Below are 25,151 nucleotides of genomic sequence, written 5' to 3'. Positions count from 1 at the left end.
AAATATCGCATACATTTTAAAATACTTGACACTTCAGCTTATACTTTTATACGATTTTTAATACTACATACACATTTCCTGTATTTTCTGGTTGCATTCACTATACCTTTGAAAAAACAATAAATCTAATGGTGGCCTCAAACTTTTGCACAGTACCTTTATATAATAATGGCATCAAAAAGCACTCCTTATCTCTTATCCCATGTATTTTTTGTCTTCTATTCTCTTACTGGGAAATGAAGTTCATTGAAAGTTTGACAGTGCCGATCAGAGGGGTAGGGGTGATACTCCACGAATTTCATATCATCTCCCCGTTGTTTGAACTCCATGTTAATTACAGATAATCTGTCAAAAATGAAAAGGGAGGGGGGGGTATTGTAAGAAAATGTAAAAGTGGATTTGAATGACAGCATCAAGCATCTGTTGTTCACACATTCTGTCTAAATAATGTTTTCTTTCTTTCATACGAATGCGTTCGAGACATTTACATCTGTCATGAGATCTAATCAGATGAATGATGTTGTGATTCTCTATCAGAGCAGTACAAAGAGCAAATGAAACATTTCTGAAGAGACACAATCTATAGAGAGATTACATAATAAATACATACACAGAACAAACAAATAAAAACACTGTATGCAATGAAATTAGAGCATAAATAATGAAAGTACACCACGTTGATTTAAACCCTTTTCGATGCTGTATTTAGTTTGTTTAGAGTAGAACAGACATATGCACAAAACTTCAGATGTCATAAAAACAGTAATTGTCCTATTTATACAAAACAAAAAGAATAGATTCTGAACACAACATTTTCTATAATAATGATAGTTATAAGGAATAGAATCAATGCATATTGATTCTCTGAAGTCTTTGGTGTGTATTGGCTTATTGTGCGTGCTGCAGGCAACAGTATTTATATAAAAATGTCCTTATGGGCTCATCTTTCTTATTTTCAAACACTCGAGTAAACAACATCCCAGAGGGCTGAAGAAACTAATACACAGATTTGAATCCAGAGCTGAGGGGGTTTGGACTCCCTAATCATCTTCATTCAGATCAATACAGATCTTCTAAGCCATAAGTGGGAGGAAGGAAACTGTATGGCTAAATCTAATGTTTCCAATTGCATGGACGTTGAATTAATTTTTTTATACTGGAACAATCTTGGAGCTTTAAAGTTAGAGTAATGATTGTTAAAAACAGATGTGCTTGTGATTTCTGGCGTCTAACAGGAAAACACAGGCTACAGAAATGGGGCATGACAAACCAACGGTACTGAACGCAACAAGCCAGCACAACCTGGAGGCATCTGCTAATCGCACACACTTACAGCTGATTTTAGTGGTGTCCTGACTACATCAAGACTTTTAGTCTGTATCCCGTGTTTAAAGGACATCTCTGGAGTCAACTCACAGGACTTTGACACCCATCATGGATGTACTGGTACAGTAATGTGTTTAATGTGAACAGCACATAATTTCTGTTATGCTTGCAGACTTATTTTTAAATCATTCACTACACTGATGCAATGTTTTCTCATATCAACGTAGTTCATTTGGTCTGTTTCCTGTCAGGGACCGAACATATCCATGTGTTCATAACGTTTGAAGCCAACAACCTTTAGTTACATCAATAAATAATTGTTTGTTTAATCACTGGTCTAAGGGCAAGTAATTTTAGGGGAAGAAAGCAATTTATTGTACAAAACTGGACACACCCACTAGTGCAAGTTGAGTCATCATTATTTTTGTTGGGAAAACTGCGTAATGTTTCCTTTTCCCATTCATAAGATCACATTAAAATATAGATAGGCTTTAAGATGACAGATATAAAGTATAAACACAAAAGTCCACCATTACATATTACTGGACCCTTAAACTTTTTTATTACACGGCTCTCTGGAATGCTTGATTCTGATTGGTCAGTTGAGACATTTGCAGGTTCGTTCTTTTCAAATAATAACCGCTCCAAAATAATAACGCATAGCCGGACTACTTGCACGAGTAAAATCGCTCCGCGCCAATAAAGATCAATAAAGATTACTGTCTGTTTGGCGCCATCTTGTGACAAACACTTGACAACCACGACAAGACACAGAGAGCTTACTGAGACTGAACTTGACAAAATAGAGCATGACAGCTACGAAGCCAACACACAAAAAAATACAGAATGGGCATTAAAACTTCTCAAAGACTGGCTAAAAGAGAAAAAATGGAGACAGACAAGTATGAAGCAGAGGATCTTAATAAGGTATTACGATCATTTTATGCATCTGTGCAAAGTTTCGCGGAAGGATAAAAATGTTAATATAAAACAAATATGCCAATAAAATGTTTCAAATTCATATTCATGTCCAGTTTTTTTTTATGTGACAAGTAGCCGTGTAATAAGCGGGATAATGTAGAGGCAGCCAGTAGTTATCGGGAAATAAGCCCCTTCAGTGTGATACAAGACCCTCCGCTTCGAGTCGGGTCCTGATCACATTGTCGGGGCTTATTTCCCAATAACTACCGGCTGCCTCTACATTATCCCTTACATAATGTTCACATTTGCCTAAACTACTGAAACAGTGCAGGGCTCGAAAGTGCGACTAAAACATCACAACATCTTAATTTGCCTGTTATTGAGGCGATCTACGCGTGACACTACGTCTTCTTCATTAAGTTGTCATAATGAGACTGTCTGTCACGAGCGCCCTCTAGATTCACGTATGAATAAAACAGACAAACAGAGTGTGAAGGGCTGTAGCCATTGCCGTGTATGGAATAAATGTGGATTAAATATTACCCATCCCTGCAGAAATGTGAGTGTAAATATTTAAAATGGAATAATTATTTCAACAAATATGCACACTTTGAATAAAAAAGCCCCAAATGAACATTGAGTTGTTGAGTGCTTTCATGACAACCATGCAGGAGGATTTTTATCAATGACAGCAACTGAGGGTCATACTTAAAAATTAAATACAAATTCATAACTCCTGACAAAAATGAAGACACTACTGTCACTGTAGGATTTTCTGAATAAAATAAAGGTCAAACTGAATCTTAAGTCTTAATGCTTTTTAATGGCGTCTAGTTTTTTTGAGTTAAGTACATTTAAACTAACAGTAACTTTGAATTAATGTAAATAAAGAACTCTTTAGGATGCCAGTGTCCTCGTGTGGGTTAACAGGGTTGGTTGCTTGTAAATGCGATGAGGTCAAAAATTTGGGTGCACCTAACTTTTGTTTTGGTGCACCTAAGAAAAAAAGTTAGGCGCACTAGTGCAACCAGTGAAAAAAGATAGTCTCGAGCCCTGCAGTGTGTTTTTTATTTTGTGACTGGCCATATTCACTTACATTTTTGCAGTTGTTTATAAATAAACAAGCTTTTAGATTCGTTAGATTCTGGTCTTATCATTCTGATACTTTATTCCTATGCCTGATATCAATGATATTTTATCTTGCAAAATCTGATGTAGGAATCAGTGCTGCAAATCAAAACATAGAAAAAGAAGTACAGCATTTAAAGGCATCACTTTTTCAAAACTCTTTGCTGAACTGTGATGAACCAATATAGATCATAACAGCATTTAAGCAGTTTTTTAAGACAGCTGCTGTTCAATAAAAAATGCCCTGTTGACAAAAACTGCATGATACCAGCTCACATGAGAAAGGACTAACTGCTCAATATGTGAAGAACATGGCCGACCAATGAAAGAAGGCACTTGATTGTGAGATGTGACCAATTAACACTGGCTGACATTCTTATGTATTCTTAATGTAAAATATAAATGTAAAAATAAATCCAACCATAGTTTTGGTTTTCATTACTTTTCTAAAATCAAACCAATCAAATGTAGATGCAAACTGAGTTTCTGAGTTTTATTTTTCTGTTTCGTTTCTAGATCTCAAGAAACAAGGGCCAGACATGCTGACAATTTACTAATATCCTGGGGTTTGAAATGTCCAGTGCATCCACAGCTGGGGGCTAGTCCATCACATGGCTTCCCACAGGGATCTCACGATAACCGGTCTGGACAGGGATGCAGCGAAAGGAACGCTTGGCGCACCAGAAACCCGTTGATAACCAAAACTGAGCTATTTAATGCCATCTAAATGACACATGCCTGTTGCAGCTTTTTGAAATATCAGGAAAAAAAACAAGCGCTACCTATACCATAGTCAGGAAAACATCAAATAGCACTGGCAACACATAAAAGCTACTAAACCCAATATAAACAGACATAGAAAAGAAGAATGCACCCTGTGGTGTGTAATGAAAGGCCACAGTGACATTGGGCTGAGAATTGTATCACCTCTTTCTGACAACCTGTGGTGGCAGCCGCTTGGTTATTTGTGCTTTTTCAACTGAATCCTGCAGCGAAACATTGCATTAAAAAATGAAAAGTTTGCGCTGTTGGGTGTTTTTCTACATTGTGCCTAAAACATAACAGTTTCGCGAAAAAGCATGTTAACAATTTTATTGAAACCTTTAGAGCGATGTTCTCTGTTGCAGGGCAATGGAAATCAAGATAATGAAACAAAATGCACATAAAAAAGTGGAAAATTAACTGGTAGCATTCTTATAACACCAAAACAAAATGGTGAAAGAAAGCAGCGGATAAGAAGGAAGCCCTACCTGAGCATTGCGCTTACTCCATTCTTGGGTCTGTGCTTCCTGCTGGACCATGGCGGCCCTCGCCTGCTTCTCCAGACTGTCGATTTCCCGCTGGTGATCCTGGACCAGGCTGTCCTTTTCGGCATTGTGCGTCTGGAGTTGGTGCGTTCGCTCCTGTTCATGCTGCAGTTTCAGTTCCACGATCTGATTGGACAACAGGAAGGCAAGACTTCATCAGTGGAACATCCCTGTCGTCATGACAACTTGTGCATGGCTCAGTGAAGGGAAAAGTTCAAAGTTTGTCTCACAACACAAGGAGCCTAAGTTTTGCATCACTATGACCTCACAGTTTGTTATGATGCCTTTTTTGCAAAAATTAAGACAAACTAGTCTTTCATCCATTCTAAAAGAAGTGTGACTCATTGAACAGTAAATGGCACAGGAAGTCTGTTTGTCTAATGTGCCGCTGATGTCAATATGAAAAGACTGTCCTACAATTACGGCCACTATCACCATTTGACTTTAAGACGAGGGAACAAGAAATGAACGAAATACAAACTGTGGAAAATTTACCCAGAAATCCTTGACATTCCAAAAAGGAAAAGACATAGGTCTATTGAATATAGAGCATCCTGTATCATCACAGATTTTTATTTGGAATTCTTCTCAATATCTGAAGTTTCACAGTCAAAGAAAAATAAGAAATTCAAACAAGCAGCATCCCTGCTACCTCTTATTCAGATGATGTGCACAGCAATGAAAGCATGAGGATGAGGAAACGCTGAAAGAACACAAAAGCAAACACTAGCATTATCTCGACGTCGCACACCTGCTGTGTGGTAAGCTGAGTCTGGCCATGAGAAGCAGCCCAAACCGTTCCCAGGGTCCGTTCCCACTTTCCTCCAGTTGGGAGATGGTGACCTTGGCTGGGCCGGTTCCCTTCTCCCCACTAAAGAACTGATCCTCGCAGTTCTTAAGCTAATCCTCCCACATTGTGCGGCTCGGCACCCTACCTGGCCTGCCAACTAGAGGCTGCTCTGGTGCTATTGAGCGCAGGTGATGAATGGGATTTGTGCCCGATATCCACGGCCAATCAGGCACAAGGCCACAAAAGACGTTTCAAACAGCACCATGGCACAAGGCTTTCGATTTGAGGATTTTGTGGAATGTGGTAAGAAGTTATGCTCAAGCTTTAGTGATTAGTAGAGGACTAGATCGAATGCAAGCAGAGATCTGTGAAACTGAAAGTGAATTGATCAGGCAGTGCAAAAGGACGCATGGATCACCGGCCTCAAACAAACAGCACAGATTTTGTCATAATATATCATTATTAAGCTAACTCAGCCACATCAATTTACGAATGTTTGCTAAACACTACAATCCAAACGTCAACAAACACGTCAGGACAGACGGACAGTCGTAATCAGTGATTACCTTTAGTTTAAACGCCAGTCTAGAGCTCGCTGTGATGGGTAAAGCCCATCCCACAGAAGTTGTCGGACAAGCAGTATCGCTGTGACTTTTAACATTCAGAGATAATTCTTTTGGCGCGGGACTGTGAAAATCCATGCCGAAATAATAATATGCTGATATGACAGTGGAAAAGCGAAGGGTGGGGGAGAGATTGAAAACATTGTAACGTCACTGAATGGACTGCTGGGTGCCGTGCTCTTAAAGCGGCAGTGCTGAATGGCTGCTGTCAGTGAGAAGAGATTAGCACCCCCTCCTACAGTACCGGTGCTGATGTCATGTGGCGGTGGGTGAATGAAGAGCACCCCCCGGGGAAACACTGCGGTCTTGGAGAGGAGAGAAGCTTGGCGGCACTCAGTAAGAGCTCTGTTTGAAGAAGTGTGGAGAAAGGTATTATTCCAAGAACCATCTTATCTTGTGTGTGGAGAAAGAGCATGTTAAGAGTAAAAAAGCAAAAGGCTATGATAGCTGTAAGACTCCCAAACCTCCTTGTTTTTCTCCATACTGTCATCTCAGACAGAACTCAGTGTTGACACACAGAGCCAGTTGGATGTCGGAATGTTGAGGAAGTAAAAAAACAGCCTGTTATATATACACTAGTCAACACTAATCAAAGTTGCCTCAAGACAAGAAAGGGTATTGTTAGAAATTTGAAGACAACTTTTACAAAAGGTTTTGATCCACTTCAAATGTTGACTAGTATACACTCACCTAAAGGATTATTAGAAACACCTGTTCAATTTCTCATTAATGCAATTATCTAATCAACCAATCACATGGAAGTTACTTCAATGCATTTAGGGGTGTGGTCCTGGTCAAGACAATCTCCTGAACTCCAAACTGAATGTCAGAATGAGAAAGAAAGGTGATTTAAGCAATTTTGAGTGTGGCATGGTTGTTGGTGCCAGACGGGCCGGTCTGAGTATTTCACAATCTGCTCAGTTACTGGGATTTTCACGCACAACCATTTCTAGGGTTTACAAAGAATGGTGTGAAAAGGGAAAAACATCCAGTATGCGGCAGTCCTGTGGGCGATAATGCCTTGTTGATGCTAGAGGTCAGAGGAGAATGGGCCGACTGATTCAAGCTGATAGAAGAGCAACTTTGACTGAAATAACCACTCGTTACAACCGATGTATGCAGCAAAGCATTTGTGAAGCCACAACACGCACAACCTTGAGGTGGATGGGCTACAACAGCAGAAGACCCCATTGGGTACCACTCATCTCCACTACAAATAGGAAAAAGAGGCTACAATTTGCACGAGTTCACCAAAATTGTTGCCTGGTCTGATGAGTCTCTGTAGGGTCAGAATTTGGAATGAACAGAAGGAAAACATGGATTCATCATGCCTTGTTACCACTGTGCATGCTGGTGGTGGTGGTGTAATGGTGTGGAGGATGTTTTCTTGGCACACTTTAGGCCCCTTAGTGCCAATTGGGCATCTTTTACATTTCACAGCCTACCTGAGCATTATTTCTGACCATGTCCATCCCTTTATGACCACCATGTACTCATCCTCTGATGGCTACTTCCAGCAGGATAATGCACCATGTCACAAAGCTCGAATCATTTCAAATTGGTTTCTTGAACATGACAATGAGTTCACTGTACTAAAATGGCCTCCACAGTCACCAGATCTTAACCCAATAGAGCATCTTTGGGATGTGGTGGAATGGGAGCTTCGTGCCCTGGATGTTCATGCCACAAATCTCCATCAACTGCAAGATGCTATCTTATCAATATGGGCCAACATTTCTAAAGAATGATTTCAGCACCTTGTTGAATCAATGCCACGTAGAATTATGGCAGTTCTGAAGGCGAAAGGGGGTCAAACACAGTATTAGTATGGTGTTCCTAATAATCCTTTAGGTGAGTGTACATGGCCACTTTTAGAATCGTACTGACCAGTTGACCAATAAACCCAAGACTAAATAACTCAGCCTTTACAGCAAATAACATGACTATAAAGCTTATCTTTAAAAAATATATATTATAAATAAAGTTTATAAAAGCCATTCTAAATAATCAATCAAATTCCTGATAAATCAGTAATTCACTCTTAACTCATTCCCCACCAGCCTTTTATTTTATTAAGTTTCACAAAATGCCTTCCAAGAAAAACCTTCAACAAAAAAAGTTCCACAAATCATTGAACTTGGGCCGAATGAGCGTGTTTTGCATACAGTATGCCATTGTGCAACCTGTTCACGCAGACACCATACGTCATCAGCACGTTCACGTGAGCTCACCTCCCGCCTGTAAACAGAGGGAGAATGGCAAACTTTCCTGCTGAATTGACAACCTGCGCATGAACCGCAAAACAATTTATTTTTAAAACAACAATGGCAAAAACCGCCTGGATCAGCAAAGAGCAAAAACCCAAATTAACATCGGTACCTTTATTGCTTTACCACGAGACGCAAACAGCTGCGGGAGGCAAAGGGTCTGAAAGGGTCGTTGCACTGTTTATTTTGGTAAGGTAGGTGTCAAAATTGTGTACTGTCTCTTAAAGAATTTGGAGACAATTGTGTCAATGTGTCATATTTTCTAAAAGAAATTATCATTTTTTGATTCCATATTTATTTTAATAAGTCAGAAACGTCTCCGCTGTGTCCGCTGACAGGTGCGGTGTTCGCGTGCAGCAGGTAACACAAATTATGGGTACTCGGTCTCATTTCAGTGCTCTTCGCGGACTTCTGAGGCTTCCACCTTGAAAGACCGAGTGCTCACCTTTTAAGGTTGCTTAGCAGGTCGCAGCCCTTGAATTGGGACACAGCTTGTGAAGCTTGCGGCTGGTAGTGCGCTGTTTGGTAATATATTGTTTGATATTTAATCAGAAAACGGAGTACGTGGATCTAAGAATATATTAACATTTCTCAGATTTTTTGCTTTTGTGGACTACAAATGCAAGTTGATGTCTTGCTGAGATTGCTTGGCAAAGATAATTTACAAACCGGATGGATTATGACTTGCGCACAATTTTTAAACAAAGGTATGTTGTCCCGTATGTTGTCCCGTTCATGTTCATTCTATATGCACTGTCAGCCATGATGAAGTTTAATGATTCATTGCACCGCCTACCACGGTCCTGCGACGTTAGATTAGAAATGTCTTGTCTGCAAGTGTTATTTTTTACAAAATAGAGTAACGCAAGTAACAAACTCATTTAAATTTCAGTAATTGTAATTGTATTACTTGATTTAAAAAAATAATTTGTTACCTGCTCGTTACTGCTAAAAGTAGTGGAATTACAGACTTTAAGCAAGATTCGACAATTCTGATTCGAATATGTAAATCTTTAATCGTGGACAACCCTAAAGAGATGTTGACCTGTTGCTCGTGTCTTTTCTGAAGTTCCTCAAACTGGTGGCTGAATTCTCTGGACTGTTTCTCTCGTAGTGATTTAGAGCGAATCAGATCTGCCTCCACTATCTCCATCTGAAAACAGAAAACAAAAAGTCTTTAACTCTTCGACTGCATTCACCCTGTCAATATTTAGGATTGAAAACTGCATTTACTAACAGGTATGAGTCTGGAAATGTTTGGTTCATACAGCAGATTACAGTCACAGCTGTATAAATGAACAACTAAAGTCAAGCACATATGTACGCGTGATGCCTGGTACAATAATGACAGATGTAAACATACAGAAAGGTGTTTACGAACGCTTATAAAATATTGCCATTACATCACAGCTGTCTGGAGTCATCTCTACCAGCATGGCAAAAACGCGATGTGTTTACATACTGTACGTGATACAAATAATATTGAAATATATTTACAATCTATATTGTCCTTGCCTCCATCCAGCACTTTTATTAGATTTATACATGAAATAGTGAGGACATTAATTTTCTGAGGCTGTTTGGAACAGCAATCATGCCGAGAGCCTGCCAATGAGGCTTTAAACTAACAGAGAAAGTATGTACGACGTAGTGTGAACACAATCTTTAAGTATCATGCACAATACTTCTGTCTTGTTTACGGCTAAACATCAAATACATCCATCATGAGTAACTCCAGCCTGCAAGAACTTCCCTATTTATCAGTGCAGCTAGAAATAGATAAATGCAAATGGACAGAGAGAGGGAGGAGGATGAGGTGGCAGGAAACAAGTTCTGGACACTTTGATGTGGGCAGAATCTTGGACAAAAGAAAATCGTTAGAGACATAGGGTGGAAAAAGAGGAAGAGAAAGGTGAATCAGAGCAGGATGTGGGCAGCAGTGTCTCAGCTTTGGGTTCAGTGAGATCATGTGGATCCTCTCACCACCACTACACACACTGCCCACATTGTGCAAATATGACTTTATGCAGTCCTGTTTAAAACTACCTGTAAAACTTTACATCACGTTGACCATTCAGAAAGCAAAGTCAGACGGGGAATATTTCCCACTTGGGAAGATAATGTATTATATATAGTGCATGTATTTTGCTACTGGAAAGGTTAATATTTGCTTTTTGTAGTCCCCAACAACAGATTTACAAGCATGCAAGGTCAAAAAACACTTTCCCAAAAGTGACTGTTGTACTATTGTAGATGAATTTAACTAGGGACGCACGAATATTTGGACACCGAAAATTTTCGGCCGAAAATGGCCCAAAAGAGCATTTTCGGTTTTCGTCCGTAAGACTTTTATCACCGGCTAAAAACTTTTTAATACGGCTGAAATGTTGTGATGACGCAAACAGACACCGCGACCTGCACGTGCTTGTCTGAAGCAACATGTCTGCGGTGTAGACGTATGTAACCGCAAAAAGGCGCTAAAGTGAGCAGCTTTCTTTACGCACAGAGGCACATGCGGTTGAATGTGTCCGGTCCAGACGTGATCATCACAGTATGTCCTTCAAAGACCAGGGGCCTCATTTATCAACATTGCGTAGAAAATGCTCTATATTTGTACCTACGAATAAAATTTAGAATGTGCCTAAGTACAAAAAAATCGGGATTTATCAAACGTGTGCACGTGGTTCGTACGCACATCAGTAAGTAATCCTTGATGATAAATCCCATGTGTTTTTAAGCACCATGCTCGTGCACGTTCATGGTCATTTGCATTCCGAAACGCCTCTGATGAACCATATATGGTAACAACACCTCCCGTTATAAGTCAAGTGGTTGTGCTTTTCCCCCTCATCGCAATAATGGCAAAGAGAGCGTAAAAGAGGAACTTTACAGACACAGAAATTGAGTTACTGGTGGATGAGGTTAATAACACATCTGTTTGGTTCACTTAGTATGGGAGGAATGACTAACAAAAGAAAACAAATCTGCATGGGAACATGTTACCAGTGAGTTTAATTCCATTGGGTATGAGAACACTTCTAGAAATAAAAAAGTGGTTTGACATTAAATTATCAGCCAAAAAAATAAAAATAAAAAACCGCGTCACAGCACACTGACGTGAAATCAGTGCAACTGTAGGAGGACAGACAATGACACAAGTTTGACAGCCGCATAACCATCATCATCGGCGCGATCTTTGAAAACGCGCTCCCGGCAGAATGGATTATTTGCAAAGTCTTCCAATAAGTAAGGGATAATGTAGAGGCAGCCGGTAGTTATCGGGAAATAAGCCCCGACAGTGTGATCAGGACCCGACGCGAAGCAGAGGGTCTTGTATCACACTGAAGGGGCTTATTTCCCGATAACTACCGGCTGCCTCTACATTATCCCGCTTATTACACGGCTTCTTGTCACATAAGAAAAAAATATGAATCATGAATATGAATTTGAAACATTTTATTGGCATATTTGTTTTAAATTAACATGTTTATCCTTCCGCGAAACTTTGCACAGATGCATAAAATGATCGTAATACCTTATTAAGATCCTCTGCTTCATACTTGTCATACAGCGCATAGAAAGTGCACAGTGACTTCTCGACGTTATACACATGTTGTGTATTCACGGTAGAGACTACGCAAAGACGTAGTACACCCTGCCAGGTGTGACATAGAAACTTTATGGAAAAGGGATTGGAACACTGGACGACTCGTTCCAGCGACTCTGAGTCGACTCTTTCTTTTGAAAGCCTTTTGATAACTAGAGTTGTGTTTTATTTTCTGCTTTGCAACTTTTCAAACTGTTTACATTTACTTACAACCACAGGACACGCTGCATTAAAGGTCATTTATTATGATAGCATAATACATGCACTGTAAGGAAGAAAATGGCGAAACTACTGCCGGTTCTGCAGGTGTCCTAGGCCGAGGATAAATGTGCAAGCTGTGCAAGTCTAGTGTTTGTTTTGCAGATGTGCAGTATCTAGCAGAGGATCATCACAGCATTTTACGTTGCTTTTCAGTTACAATAATATAGGAACTTTGACCGATTGTAGCTTCAGTTTAAGAACCACTGTCATAGATATTAGGGCCACGTTCCTTTAATTTTTGCAGAATAATATGCATTGATAAAAAGTTAAGTCTATTTTGCTTGCAATGGACTTTGAATAGAATGAAGCGCGTTTGTGCATCAATCAAAATAAGAGTCTTTGAAGAGCTAGGTAACAGCAGTCTGAATATTTGGTTCCACACACATTGCATGCAGCTGTGGCAGTGAATCCGGGTGGTGCCATCTGTGTGCAGGATGTGGCGGCGGTCTTCTGCATTGTGTTTTTATGTTGTGAGCTGGCAAAGGGGGCAGAACGGAGCTGTTATAATGGAAACGGCAAATGCGCATACGATCAGCTTATGTGTTGGCATGAGTAACTCCTCTATGACAAACGCTGAGACCTGTTCATCTGCTACAATGTGACTAATTCTAACGCTGCACTGTCAAACGACCTTTAACCCAAGCTAACAGGAAAAATTAAGGTAATGTTAAGAGGAAATTAAATCAGTATCAAACCTGCATCACCTTTCGAGCACCATAACTTAATGTGAAACATGTAATAAGATTTAAGACTGATATCTAAAACACAACTGATTTAGATATATTTTTGTCTTGTAGCCATATGTGAGAACGCAGTGATATCCTGTGAGAACGACTAATAGGCAGATGTGATTTATGATTCAGACACCATGATGACAACTCAATGTCTGGACTCTTTGAAATAATCCACACATTTAATTCATCCTCAACTCATCTTCACGGAGAGATTTGGGGACGTCGAGAGTTTGAAAGTCCCTCGGAGCATTTATAAGCACAAAGTTAGTTCCATGAAATTGCAATTCACAAAAAGCACGATTATTAAAGTGCAAGACAGATCCAAAAATAGAAAATGACCTGTATTGCAGTGTGTCATGTAGCTGTCCATCAATGTAAACAATGTGCAAAGTAGTTAAACAAAAAACTGTATGATTTATAAAGTTATTGGCTTCTAGAGTAGGGAGTTGACTCTGAATCGCTGAAACGAGTTGTCATATAGTTCAAAAGTAAGCTGTCTCCATCTACGTAGATACAAACACTTTGAAAAATAATCTCGGCCTACAGTCTTGCCCGGGAGAAACGAAAACTCTGACCTGCCCACAGACACTTCAGCTAGTTAGTGTGAAAACATCATGTTGGGAAGACACTGTGTTTTCAGCTGCGAAGGCAAGTTTGTGTTGTTTTCACTTCCAAAGGATGAAGATGTGAAGAATCAGTGGTTAAAATTACTTTTTCAAGGAGGGATTACCTAAACGTTTGGCAATGAAAGATGCTTCAGTACCCACTTTATTTGGAACAACATGCGTCTCCTAACCACAACCTGTAAGTATGATTATTACATTATGTGTATATTTTCCCCCGAGTGTCTAGGTTACTGTAATGTCTTATCAGTAAGCGGCGTTAGCAAAACATGTTGCAGTTAAAACTACTGTTTACAGATTTGCTATGGCCCACTTAGCATACATACTTGTTTAAATGAGTGTAAAAATGTTAGTGTCTGTCTTCATTTTTATAACTTGGACTAATGATGAATGATGTTGATGTCGGTGTTTAAACTCTTAATATCTTGATAGAAAGTTGTGCTAGCAAGCAGCTAACGCGTGGTGCAGTTAAACTACTCTTTAGCTGTGGCCCGGTTGGCTTACATACTTGCTTAAATGAGTGTAAAAGTGTTAGTGTCTGTCGTCGATTTTATTGCTTGGATTAATGATGAATGATGTGTATTAATGTCGCTAAAGACTTCTCAACAAGTCATGTTAGCACTAGGTCAATGTATGTTGCACTATTGTTGGACTGTGTGGAGACTGTGTCAGTTGACCAATCAGAGCAGAGTAGACTACTGAAAGGTGGGGTTTAAGCAGACGGAGTCGTTGAATGGCTTCACACGAATCGTTTGGGAATCTCTTAGAAATGGGGTAAGATTACATTTCTATTTCTACTTGCATGTATTTAAACCTGTTGTTGGGGACTCCTTAACAATATCAGGAAGTTAGAAATTGCATCTGACTGGCACTTTAATCAAAATCAAAATGCTTTATGACAGACACCAGTTAACTATGTATGTAAATATTTTTTTATTTTTTATTTGACCAACCGTCTTCCACATGGGACTACACTGATCAGGAGCTCAACCTCCCCAAAACATTGGAATGCTTTAATCAAAACTACAGTGCATTCAGATGGCGATGTGCGTAGAGTCAATCACTGTTGCTCTATGGTTATCAACCGTAAATGGATCTTCAATAGGACAAATATTCAAAGAGACCTACTCATAGATTAACACAGATCTGCATAGTATTATTTACACAAAGATAATGGTGACTGGTTCACCTCATGACTCACCTGTTGTTTCATATCAGCGTAGGTCTTTTGTGCACTGAGTTCCACCTGTCTCTTAAAGTTCTCCAGAGCGGACTCAGTCTGCTGGGCCTGCTGTCTCTGACTGCCCCGAAGACGGACCAGCTGCTCTTCTTTATCCCTGTGACATAAAAACTGGGTCAAACTTAGGGTTGCAAGATTCTGGTAATTTTCAAGGCTGGATCTTTCCATGGGAATATATGTGAATTAACAGGAATTAATGGGAATAAAAAATTGCTATTTTGCTATAATATAGAACTTAAATCTTACAGCACAATTTTGTTTAAAACAACCAGATTTAATGCGATTTCAGTTGAATTTCTACCCTGCACATTCCTGAGTCACATGCACACAGCACATTGAGGCCACACCCCCTGCATGTATTTGCATTCTTCCATAACATGCACAGATCATTTCTTGAATCCTGCACACAAATAATGTCAAAATGTCCAACTTTGCAAGGATCCAGGTAAATTACATACATTTGTTTCAAACATCATTGTGCTTTGTGTAAGATGGTGTGCAACAAATTTATACCACTGTAAAGACAAATACACTGACTGAGAAAACATTTAGGTGAGATAATTAAAACAGTGTCTAAAGTGGCTCTTCCTTCCACCAAAAAAAATCCCCCATATATCAATTAACCCTCAATTGGTCCTTGGGGTCTATATGACACCAAACGACATTTCATTACCGTATTATCCGGACTGTAAGTCGCTCCGGAGTATAAGTCGCATCAGTCAAAAATGTGTTTTGAAGAGGAAAACAAATATAAGTTGCACTGTATATGTTGCGTATATTTATAACATGATTTCACAAAATCCAAGCCGAAGAACAGACATTTAATCTGGAAAGGCAAGTTATTCAATTTAACAATAGCACAGAACAGCAGGCTGAATATGTTATTTACCCAGTAATTTAGCATACAGAACATATCTGGGAATCTAAATAGGTTAAATTAACATGACAAGCCAAATCAAGGTCAAAATAGTCATTCCACATCACTGAATCCATTAAATTACATAAATACAGGAGCACCATATAGCGGACTCTCGCGGCTGTAGACGGTAATGGTTTCTCTTGTTTCATATGAAATAATTTTGACGTATCGCACCTGTCTTCAAGATCCAAGACCCACTAAAATATGAAAAAAGTGCGACTTATAGCCCGGAAAATACAGTATTTAAAAAAAAAAAAGGTTTCCCTTCATTTCAGCGATATAAAATTTAGGGCTGGGCCGATACCACTTTTTCATGTGTAATACCAATGTCAATACCACAACCTTGAGTATCTATCGATACCGATCCAAATACCATCTCTATTGCCATTTATTCAATTAAGCTGCAAATAACACATTTGTTAGCCCTTCAAAAAGCAAATTTGCGGTCAATATGCCCCCAATTGAAAATTAATGGTAAATGCACAAAAAGTCATTAATATCAATAAATCCAGCATAAATCTGAAAATTTTGACACAGAAATTAAGGCCTGGTACTTGTGCACAAATGCAATGAAAAAAAAACACATGCTCACACAAACACATACAAACACACACAAAAACACACACAGGTATGACTGCTACAAAGAGCATTTGTATGGAATTTGGCAAATAAAATCAGTCACAAATGCAGAAAAAAGATATAAAGGGGTGTGACCTAATGCACACACATGTACACTCACACAAACACAATCTCTCTCTCTCCTTCTTACGTACACTCTCTCACGCACACACAACCAATCTCTCCACTCTTTCCCACACGACACTTACATTCAGTCAAATTTGCGGCCATTTTGTAAAAACAGACATTTCAAAATGCATCAAAAACTACAAAAAAATTCTACATTTGAAATAATATTTATTTTTAAAGTCCTTTCTAATGTATCACTAAAGTACTGATGTGAGCAGTTGCCAGTAAAACGAATGGGTCTCCGTGGGCATCTGCTGATTGAAATGAATCTAAAAACAATTTAAATCAAATTTAGATTACAATTTACAATTTATGTGATTTTTTCATAAAAATTTGATATTTTTCAGGCAAGCTAATGGTGTAGTTGAGGAATTTTGTGGTAAATGGGTAAAAAAGTACAAACACTTTGAGTCTAAACTTAAGACATTCTTCTTTAACAAAGCATTCAGATAAAATGTCAAGTAAATATACCTATCCCACAATAGTTAGTTTGTGCACAACAAAGCATTCACATAACTCATCTGGGTAATATGCTTATGCCGCAATAGTTAGCCTGTCTGGAACCGAGCTGGCTTAAACCACAATACTGTATGACACTTGCATTACATCGACCCCGAGGACAATGAGACAAACAGACCCAGTTCCTGCTGCTGTGAAGGTCATCACAACACTGATCTACTGGCTGTCCTTCAAAGTGATGCCCAGCCGATGCACGACAAACGACCACCGACTGAACCAGTTTAATCCGCTTACCCGTTTCATATCCCTATCGTGTTTATATATATATATATATATATATATATATATATATATATATATATATATATATATATATATATATATATATATATATATATGTATCTCTCTCAAGTGATACATATGTTTCTCTTCTTCCCTTCATCACCGAAACTCTTGAATGCGTTATGTTGATCCAGCTCTCCTCTTTCTTTACACAAAATAACTTCCTAGATAGCAATGAGTCTGGTTTCAGAAGCGGTCACTCCACTGAGACTGCGCTACTCTCAGTCATTAAAGCCCTAAGGCAGGCAAGGGCAGTCTCCAAGTTATACCTCTCAGACAGGTCATTTCCGGTTTCCTGGAGAGGTGACGTCTCTGAACCCCAACGTCTTGATACCGAGGTGCCTCAAGGCTCTGTGCTTGGACCTCTGCTCTTTTCGATATACATGACATCCCTGGGCTCTGTCATTCGAAAACATGGCTTTTCCTACCACTGCTATGCAGAGGACACTCAACTCCACTTGTCGTTCCACCCTGATGATCCCACGGTTTCTGCCCGCTTCTCGGCATGCCTGAGGGACATCTCACTCTGGATGAAGGATTACAATCTCCAGTTTAACCTTGCGAAGACAGAATTGCTTGTCATATCATCTGAACCAAAGATTCAGCACAACCTTTCCATTCAGCTAGGTTCCTCGACCATCACACCTTTCAGGACGGCCAAAAACCTTGGAGTGGTCATTGATGATCGGCTTAGTTTCACGGAGCATGTTGCCAGCACCGCTCGATCTTGTAGATTCATCCTTTATAATATTAGGAAAATTAGACCTTCCCTAGATGAGCATGCTACGCAGGTCCTGGTCCAAGCTCTGGACTACTGCAATGCGCTACTGGCAGGGCTTCCAGCCTGCCCGACCAAACCCCTACAGATGATTCAGAATGCAGCTGCAAGAGTGGTCTTCAATGAACCAAAGAGGGCGCACGTCACTCCTCTCTTTGTTAAGTTACACTGCCTTCCTATAGCAGCTCACATCAAATTTAAGGCTCTGCTCCTGGCCTTTAAAAGCACCACTGGGTCAGCACCCCCTTACCTTCGCTTACTTATAGAGCCTTATGTACCCTCTCGATCACTGCGCTCTGCCACCAAGCGACGGCTTGTGGTGCCATCTCAAAAAGGGAAGAAAACACTAGCGCATACCTTCTCAGGAACTGTTCCACAACTGTGGAATGATCTGCCGGTCGTGATACGATCTGCTGACACTGTAGCTGTCTTTAACACTCGGCTAAAACCCCATTTCTTCCGCCATTATGTAACTTCCTAAAAACAGACTTACTATCTTTCTTTAGTTACTTTTCTCTTGATCTCTTTCTCTACTTACCTTCCTCTTTATCAAAAAAAAAAATATATACTAACAAACCCTTGGCTATGTATATTGTGTTGGACTTGATGAGACTATTTCCAGTGCACTTATGTATTGCTGTTCTTGTGTTGCCATAATTGCTTCTATTGTTTATCTCACTTGTAAGTCGCTTTGGACAAAAGCGTCTGCTAAATGACAAAACGTAAATGTAAATGTTTTTCTCCTCCTAGGAGTTTTCGCACAGGGTTTTTCTCCTGGGGGGGTTATCCCCGGGAGAGTCAGCCAACATTGGCTTAACTTAGCACTTTATTGTATACGTTACATTATTACTATGCACACTTGTACGGTTTATTCTTAGCCGCTATATTATTCTTCTTAAATAATCAAACGATTATTCTATGTATAATAAATAAATAGTTTTCTAACAATTATGCTTTCAATTTTGGGGTCAATTAGACCACAAAGGCCAGTAGTGTAAACAAGAAACGAGGACCATTTGAGGGTTAAGGGGTGATTACCCTCCATTTACCAGGAACAATTATGAGGCTAGCTATCATGTAGTTAGCTCAAGCTGTGATGCACTTTTCTACATTCCGCTAGCCAGATTTCTGTTATCATACAGAATTACTGTACCATCCAAAAGTTTGGACAGATTTCTATTTTTTATGTTTTTGAAGGAAGTCTACTAGGATCATCAAGTCTGCAATTGTCTGATCAAAAAAAAACCTTTAGAAATCTTTCATATTACATTTCTGAAGGATTTTTGGATTTTTAGTGTAAGTATCGGGATTCTTCAGAATTTGTAATACCCTCCATGCATGTCTGCTTATAAACAAACAAAGTGATTATTTATGTTTGTATATAAAATAGTTCATACATTTCCCCAAAATTCCAGTTAAGTTTCCAATTTGGCATTTTTCCGAAATTAGGTTCCCATGGAAAGTTACCGGAAATGTACCCCTTTGCAACCCTAGTCAAACTGTGTATATACACTCACCTAAAAGATTATTAGGAACACCTGTTCAATTTCTCATTAATGCAATTATCTAATCAACCAATCACATTGCAGTTGCTTCAATGCATTTAGGGGTGTGGTCCTGGTAAAGACAATCTCCTGAACTCCAAACTGAATGTTAGAATTGGAAAGAAAGGTGATTTAAGCAATTTTGAGCGTGGCATGGTTGTTGGTGCGAGACGGGCCGGTCTGAGTATTTCACAATCTGCTCAGTTACTGGGATTTTCACACACAACCATTTCTAGGGTTTACAAAGAATGGTGTGAAAAGGGAAAAACATCCAGTATGCGGCAGTCCTGTGGGTGAAAATGCCTTTTAGATGCTAGAGGTCAGAAAAGAATGGGCGAGTGATTCAAGCTGATAGAAGAGCAACTTTGACTGAAATAACCACTCGTTACAACCGAGGTATGCAGCAAAGCATTTGTGAAGCCACAACACGCACAACCTTGAGGCGGATGGGCTACAACAGCAGAAGACCCCACCGGGTACCACTCCTCTCCACTACAAATAGGAAAAAGAGGCTACAATTTGCATGAGCTCACCAAAATTAGACAGTTGAAGACTGAAAAAATGTTGCCTGGTCTGATGAGTGTCGATTTCTGTTGAGACATTTAGATGTTAGAGTCAGAATTTGGCATAAACAGAATGAGAACATACATGGATCCATCATGCCTTGTCACCACTGTTTTGGCGCACTTTAGGCCCATTAGTGCCAACTGGGCATTGTTTAAATGCCTCGGCCTACCTGAGCATTGTTTCTGACCATGTCCATCCCTCAACGACCACCATGTACCCATCCTCTGATGGCTACTTCCAGCAGGATAATGCACCATGTCACAAAGCTCGAATCATTTCAAATTGGTTTCTTGAACATGACAATGAGTTCACTGTACTAAAATGGCCTCCACAGTCACCAGATCTTAACCCAAAAGAGCATCTTTGGGATGTGGTGGAACGGGAGCTTCGTGCCCTGGATGTGCATCCCACAAAACTCCATCAACTGCAAGATGCTATCCTATCAATATGGGCCAAAATTTCTTAAGAATGCTTTCAGCACCTTGTTGAATCAATGCCACGTAGAATTAAGGCAGTTCTGAAGGTGAACGCATTTTTAGTATGGTGTTCCTAATAATCCTTTAGGGGAGTGTACATGCACATGTGTTATACACTGGATCATGCACTGTGTTCATCTCCTCACTGAACATTATCAAATTCTCCCTGCTTCATATTTTGCCTGATGCTTATGTACATTACGTGTTTTACAATTTAACAACAGCGCCAATTGCAGGGTTTAAAAACCAAAAAAACAGCATTTCAGACTCATCTCCGACAACAGAGCTGTCAGACACAAGACAGATGCTACACAGAGCCTGACTTTAAATACCATGTGCTTGTGTGTCACTCCTTCAAACCAATGTTAATGTAGGTCCATTAGTGTTTATTCTAACAAATTTAGCACACGCAGAAAGCCACGCAAAATGAAAAGGATGGCAAATGAAATTAGGCCTCTTTTTATTAATTATAATTTGTGAAGAAAACATAATTTCATGTGAAAAACAAGACAACAAAAGAGTTAATATTATGAAGTGCATAATATAAACTATATATAAATTAATATAAATAATAATTTATTATCAAAATACAACTATTATTACTATCAAAATAATACTCTTATCATTTTAACAAGACATTTAAACGTTAGACCATGAAATGAACAGATAGGCAGAACATGAGTCAAAGAAACACTGTATCTCGGTTACTAATCATATAATAAAAGTACATTTGCTCCCTAATCATGCTTGGTCATCTGCTTTTGTCCTTGTCAGATCAAATAAAGGAAAAACATTTCTTTGGTACAGTTCTATAATCCGTTCTCGTTATGTGTCACAATGCAAATCTTTATCAGTTCATCCATTTTTAGTTTAGTCTCATGTAAAATGCACAGACAACAGTGAATTGACAATAGGAGGACATTAAAAACAAAATAAATGCACACACACACACACACACACACACACACACACACACACCAAAAAAGTTGGGGACGTCTGTTTTCTTCCTTCCATGGCCTCTTTTCTGTGTAATTTTGGTCTCTCTCATGTTTGACATCAAAAGATCTAGAAATTGTTTCTCCCTGACTGTTGTGTAGTCTGTAATTATTAATCTGTCTTGCAACATGAATGCCTTTAGGGCAGAGCACACACAAAAGAGCCTTCTGCTCATCTCTCATGTGAAGCAACCAGCACACAAAAAGCACAGAGAAAGAAAAACAGACATCTAAACAAGAACAAGCCACAAAAATAGCTCGCTCTGAACATTTTCAGAATGATGACTGAAAGGAGGAGAGAGTTTGTTAGTTGGTCGGTGGGTTAGTTAGTGCTACTAAGGCTGGTGTGAGGTCCTGATCTGTTCATGTGGCTTTGAGCATTGTGTTAGCGGTGCAAAAGGTTATGGGTTCGATCCCAACAGATATCAGCTACCTAATACATAAATGTAAGTGTATGTAAATGTCTTGCTATTTATCATATACATAAGAAGACCATTTGTAGGGCTTATCAACATGGACGTTATTTACTTATTACGTTAGTTACTTAATTAAGTAGCGCTGGAACAAAGAAAATAACACGCAAAGACAAATGTGTTAAATCTGTGGATCATCTGAACTGAATGCGACATGGCATGAGTCAGCTGAAAACAGCGTCACACAGCGCCCTTGAGTTATCTCTGTCACTCACTTGATATGTAAACAAGTAATATAAACAATTAAATGTTTTATGCAACATAGATCATATGCAAAACAAACAAAGTACGAACTACGTCAAGACCTGGTCATTACTAGCAGTTGTGATGGTTTATTTTTACTGTAAAACAATAAAAATAATTCAAAGCAATTCACATCATAGTCAGAATTTAGCAGTCTGGTACTAATAAACACCTTTAAAGCCACCCATTCACGTTGGATGTTGTGATTTTTGAAAGATTCAGCCGCATCTGGAGAACACAACACAGCCTTTCAAGTCAAGAAATCCAATATTCAAATAATGATTAAAACAAAGTTCTCTGGATAGGAATGACGAATCAAGCATTTGTTCTTTCTACAGTAGTGGACACCTGGCTGTAAGTACACAACAAAGGGCGACCAAGGGTGTGCAAGCCGAAACAGCAGACCGTCTATCACCAACCAACAGAGGGGTGAGATGAGAGGGAAGAAGGACAAATAAAGAAACAAGACGGGAAAAGGGGAACTGCAGCTCGACACAGGCCGACGGCTTTGGCTGGGGTTTGTGCTCGGAGGAGAACGGGTAGACTCAAATTAAAGATGTGCCGTCAAACCAGAGGAAATCCTTCTTATCCTACACTCTTAAAGGGGATTTTTGGGGGAAAGGCAGAAGGAAGGGACTTAAGGAAAGGGTGACAGTGCTTCCGCCTCACCACAAGTCAGACAGGAGGGTCAATTTTCCAAACCTCCTTAACCACAGGACGCCTCCGTTGTGGAGAGCAGGACTCTTCGATGGGGAGCCTGCACTGTAAATACCACTGGAGATGATGCTAATTCAAACGCTCTGGTCACAGAGACACACCCATTCATTTTCATACAGGCCGCTTTCGATCTGTCAGACGTCTGAGTCTTTGGCACTCGCAGGAGAAAAGCCACAGAGGACCTGGGCTCGTATCATACGCAGAACAAGTTATGACTGTAGGAAAAGGAATAAATCAACGGTTTATCCAACAGGTTGTATGTATGTTTCATTTGTGGTAGCAAATTGTGATATTTAAGTCAACAGAGAAACCACAATTTCAACCAAATACAGCTATTATTGAACATACATTCAAAACTAAAAAAATAAGAAAAACAAGAAAATAAAGCAAATGTCTTACAACGAGCAGATATTGACCTTATGGGATTGTTATTATTCCAAACAGGAATAAAGGACACTGTAGGACATCAAAAAAAAATTCAGGATTTCCAATACAACACATTTTTGGTTTTCCTTTCAATCATTAATAGATTCTTGTTTTATCGTTTTACGTGAGCCCCTTTTTCAAACTTTAGTTGGTGTGTAACCATGCGTTTACACCAGCCGCGGTAGAGGCGGCAAAAACGCGTTATTCGCGCGTATTTGGACGCTTGAACATTTGAGTTCACTTGCTTCATTCTTGCGTAAAAGCTGCGCGTGAAATTCTAGTCATTCGAGAAATTCACGAAGAAATTTGCGTCATGGGAGGGGCTTCTGCGAGTCCACGCTTCCTGTAATCACGTCACTACTTTAGCAAGGTCCTGATTGGTTAACGTGGCGCGAAGTTCAGATTTTGTAACTCGCACGTTTCCCACGGCAACGCTCAATTCGCGCGGAACGCGCCATCCATGTAGCGTGTTTCCCGCGTCGCGGGATAATAATCAGAGTGTAATCGCATCTTTGCATTGACTTAACATTTAAATCACCCGCGCTTGCCGCCTCTACCACGGCTGGTGTAAACCCAGCATTAGGTTGCTGTAAGAGCATAAATAATGCCTGCAGAATTATATAGTGTAATGCAAAGCGATATATATATTTTTTAACAAAATTAGCTTTGGACAACAGTCCTCTACTTCCTGGATACATCACAACATTATAAGAGTTTTTTACTAACCTCCACCCACAGGAATACACCAGTTGCCAGCTAAGCTCAAATGGCTCTGGCTAAGCTAAGCTGCTGTCGAATCACAACACACTAAACCAGCTACACAATTACGTATTTTTTGAAGGAGGGACTTTATAGAACAAGAAAGACATCAGCATGTTTTCAGAACAGTGAAAACAGCGGTAGAGAGATCAAGTAAATTGAATAAAAATACTGCGTTTTTACATACGAAACATGAACGTTATATATTGCGCACCGTAAAAACAAAGCTTCGGAAAAATGTGACCTTCAGTTACACTGTACACATACTTATTTTTCTTTCAAAGGATCTACTGTGAGAACGGCAATGCTCATTTTTTACTTTGATTATAATTTTAATTATTTTAACTCCAACAAAACAATACAGAATAGATCTAAGTATTCAATATATTGCCAAATTCTCTATCTGAGTGATAATGTCAGTCTAAAGAGCTGTGCGAAGTCCAGATTTTTTTTATTGATTTACATTTGGCCTACAACATGCAGTCATCTCAGGATGTCTGCTATAAACACACACACACACAGGCACATATGGATTCCAGGTGGATTACACCTCTCCACACCACTCTGAAGGCAAAGGCGGTTCGCTCCATGAGCTCATCATGTCGGAATGATAACACATCCAGCAACACATCAAAGCTGGGGCCCAAAAAAAGAGGCAACACATAAAAGGCAAAGAGAAAATGCAAAGCTGAAATTTTCAGTGCCCTCAAAAGAGGAGTGCCTCATTCCTGCTTCCCCAGAGAGACTGAGACACAGCAGTTAGTGCCGAGCGCAGCCTAGCAGGCTTTACGACTAACATGTAAATACGCAACATTTAAAAAATACAGCAGCCATTACGTTGAGAGTGTAGTCTTAGCACCATGTGCTCACGCTCAAATA

The 25,151-nt window shown here is 39.5% G+C and overlaps 1 protein-coding gene across 3 annotated transcripts in view; it reads right to left on the bottom strand.

Moving 5' to 3' along the window:
• Positions 1-25,151, bottom strand: part of cep112 (centrosomal protein 112) — a 256,249-nt gene that overhangs the window by 86,079 nt on the left and 145,019 nt on the right. For 2 of the 3 annotated variants that reach the window (XM_073814085.1, XM_073814086.1), the window contains exons 18-20: positions 14,789-14,924; positions 9,408-9,515; positions 4,626-4,808 (exon numbers count right to left, since the gene is read on the bottom strand). In XM_073814085.1, coding sequence (XP_073670186.1) covers positions 4,626-4,808; positions 9,408-9,515; positions 14,789-14,924 — 427 coding nt within the window. The remainder of the gene's footprint in view (positions 1-4,625; positions 4,809-9,407; positions 9,516-14,788; positions 14,925-25,151) is intronic. The other variant, XM_073814087.1, reaches the window with a different exon arrangement.

This window comes from Paramisgurnus dabryanus, chromosome 3 (genome assembly GCF_030506205.2).
Source record: "Paramisgurnus dabryanus chromosome 3, PD_genome_1.1, whole genome shotgun sequence".
NCBI lineage: Eukaryota > Metazoa > Chordata > Actinopteri > Cypriniformes > Cobitidae > Paramisgurnus > Paramisgurnus dabryanus.
The sequence above is the reverse complement of the archived record's forward strand: the minus strand, read 5'-3'. Positions and strand labels throughout refer to the sequence as shown.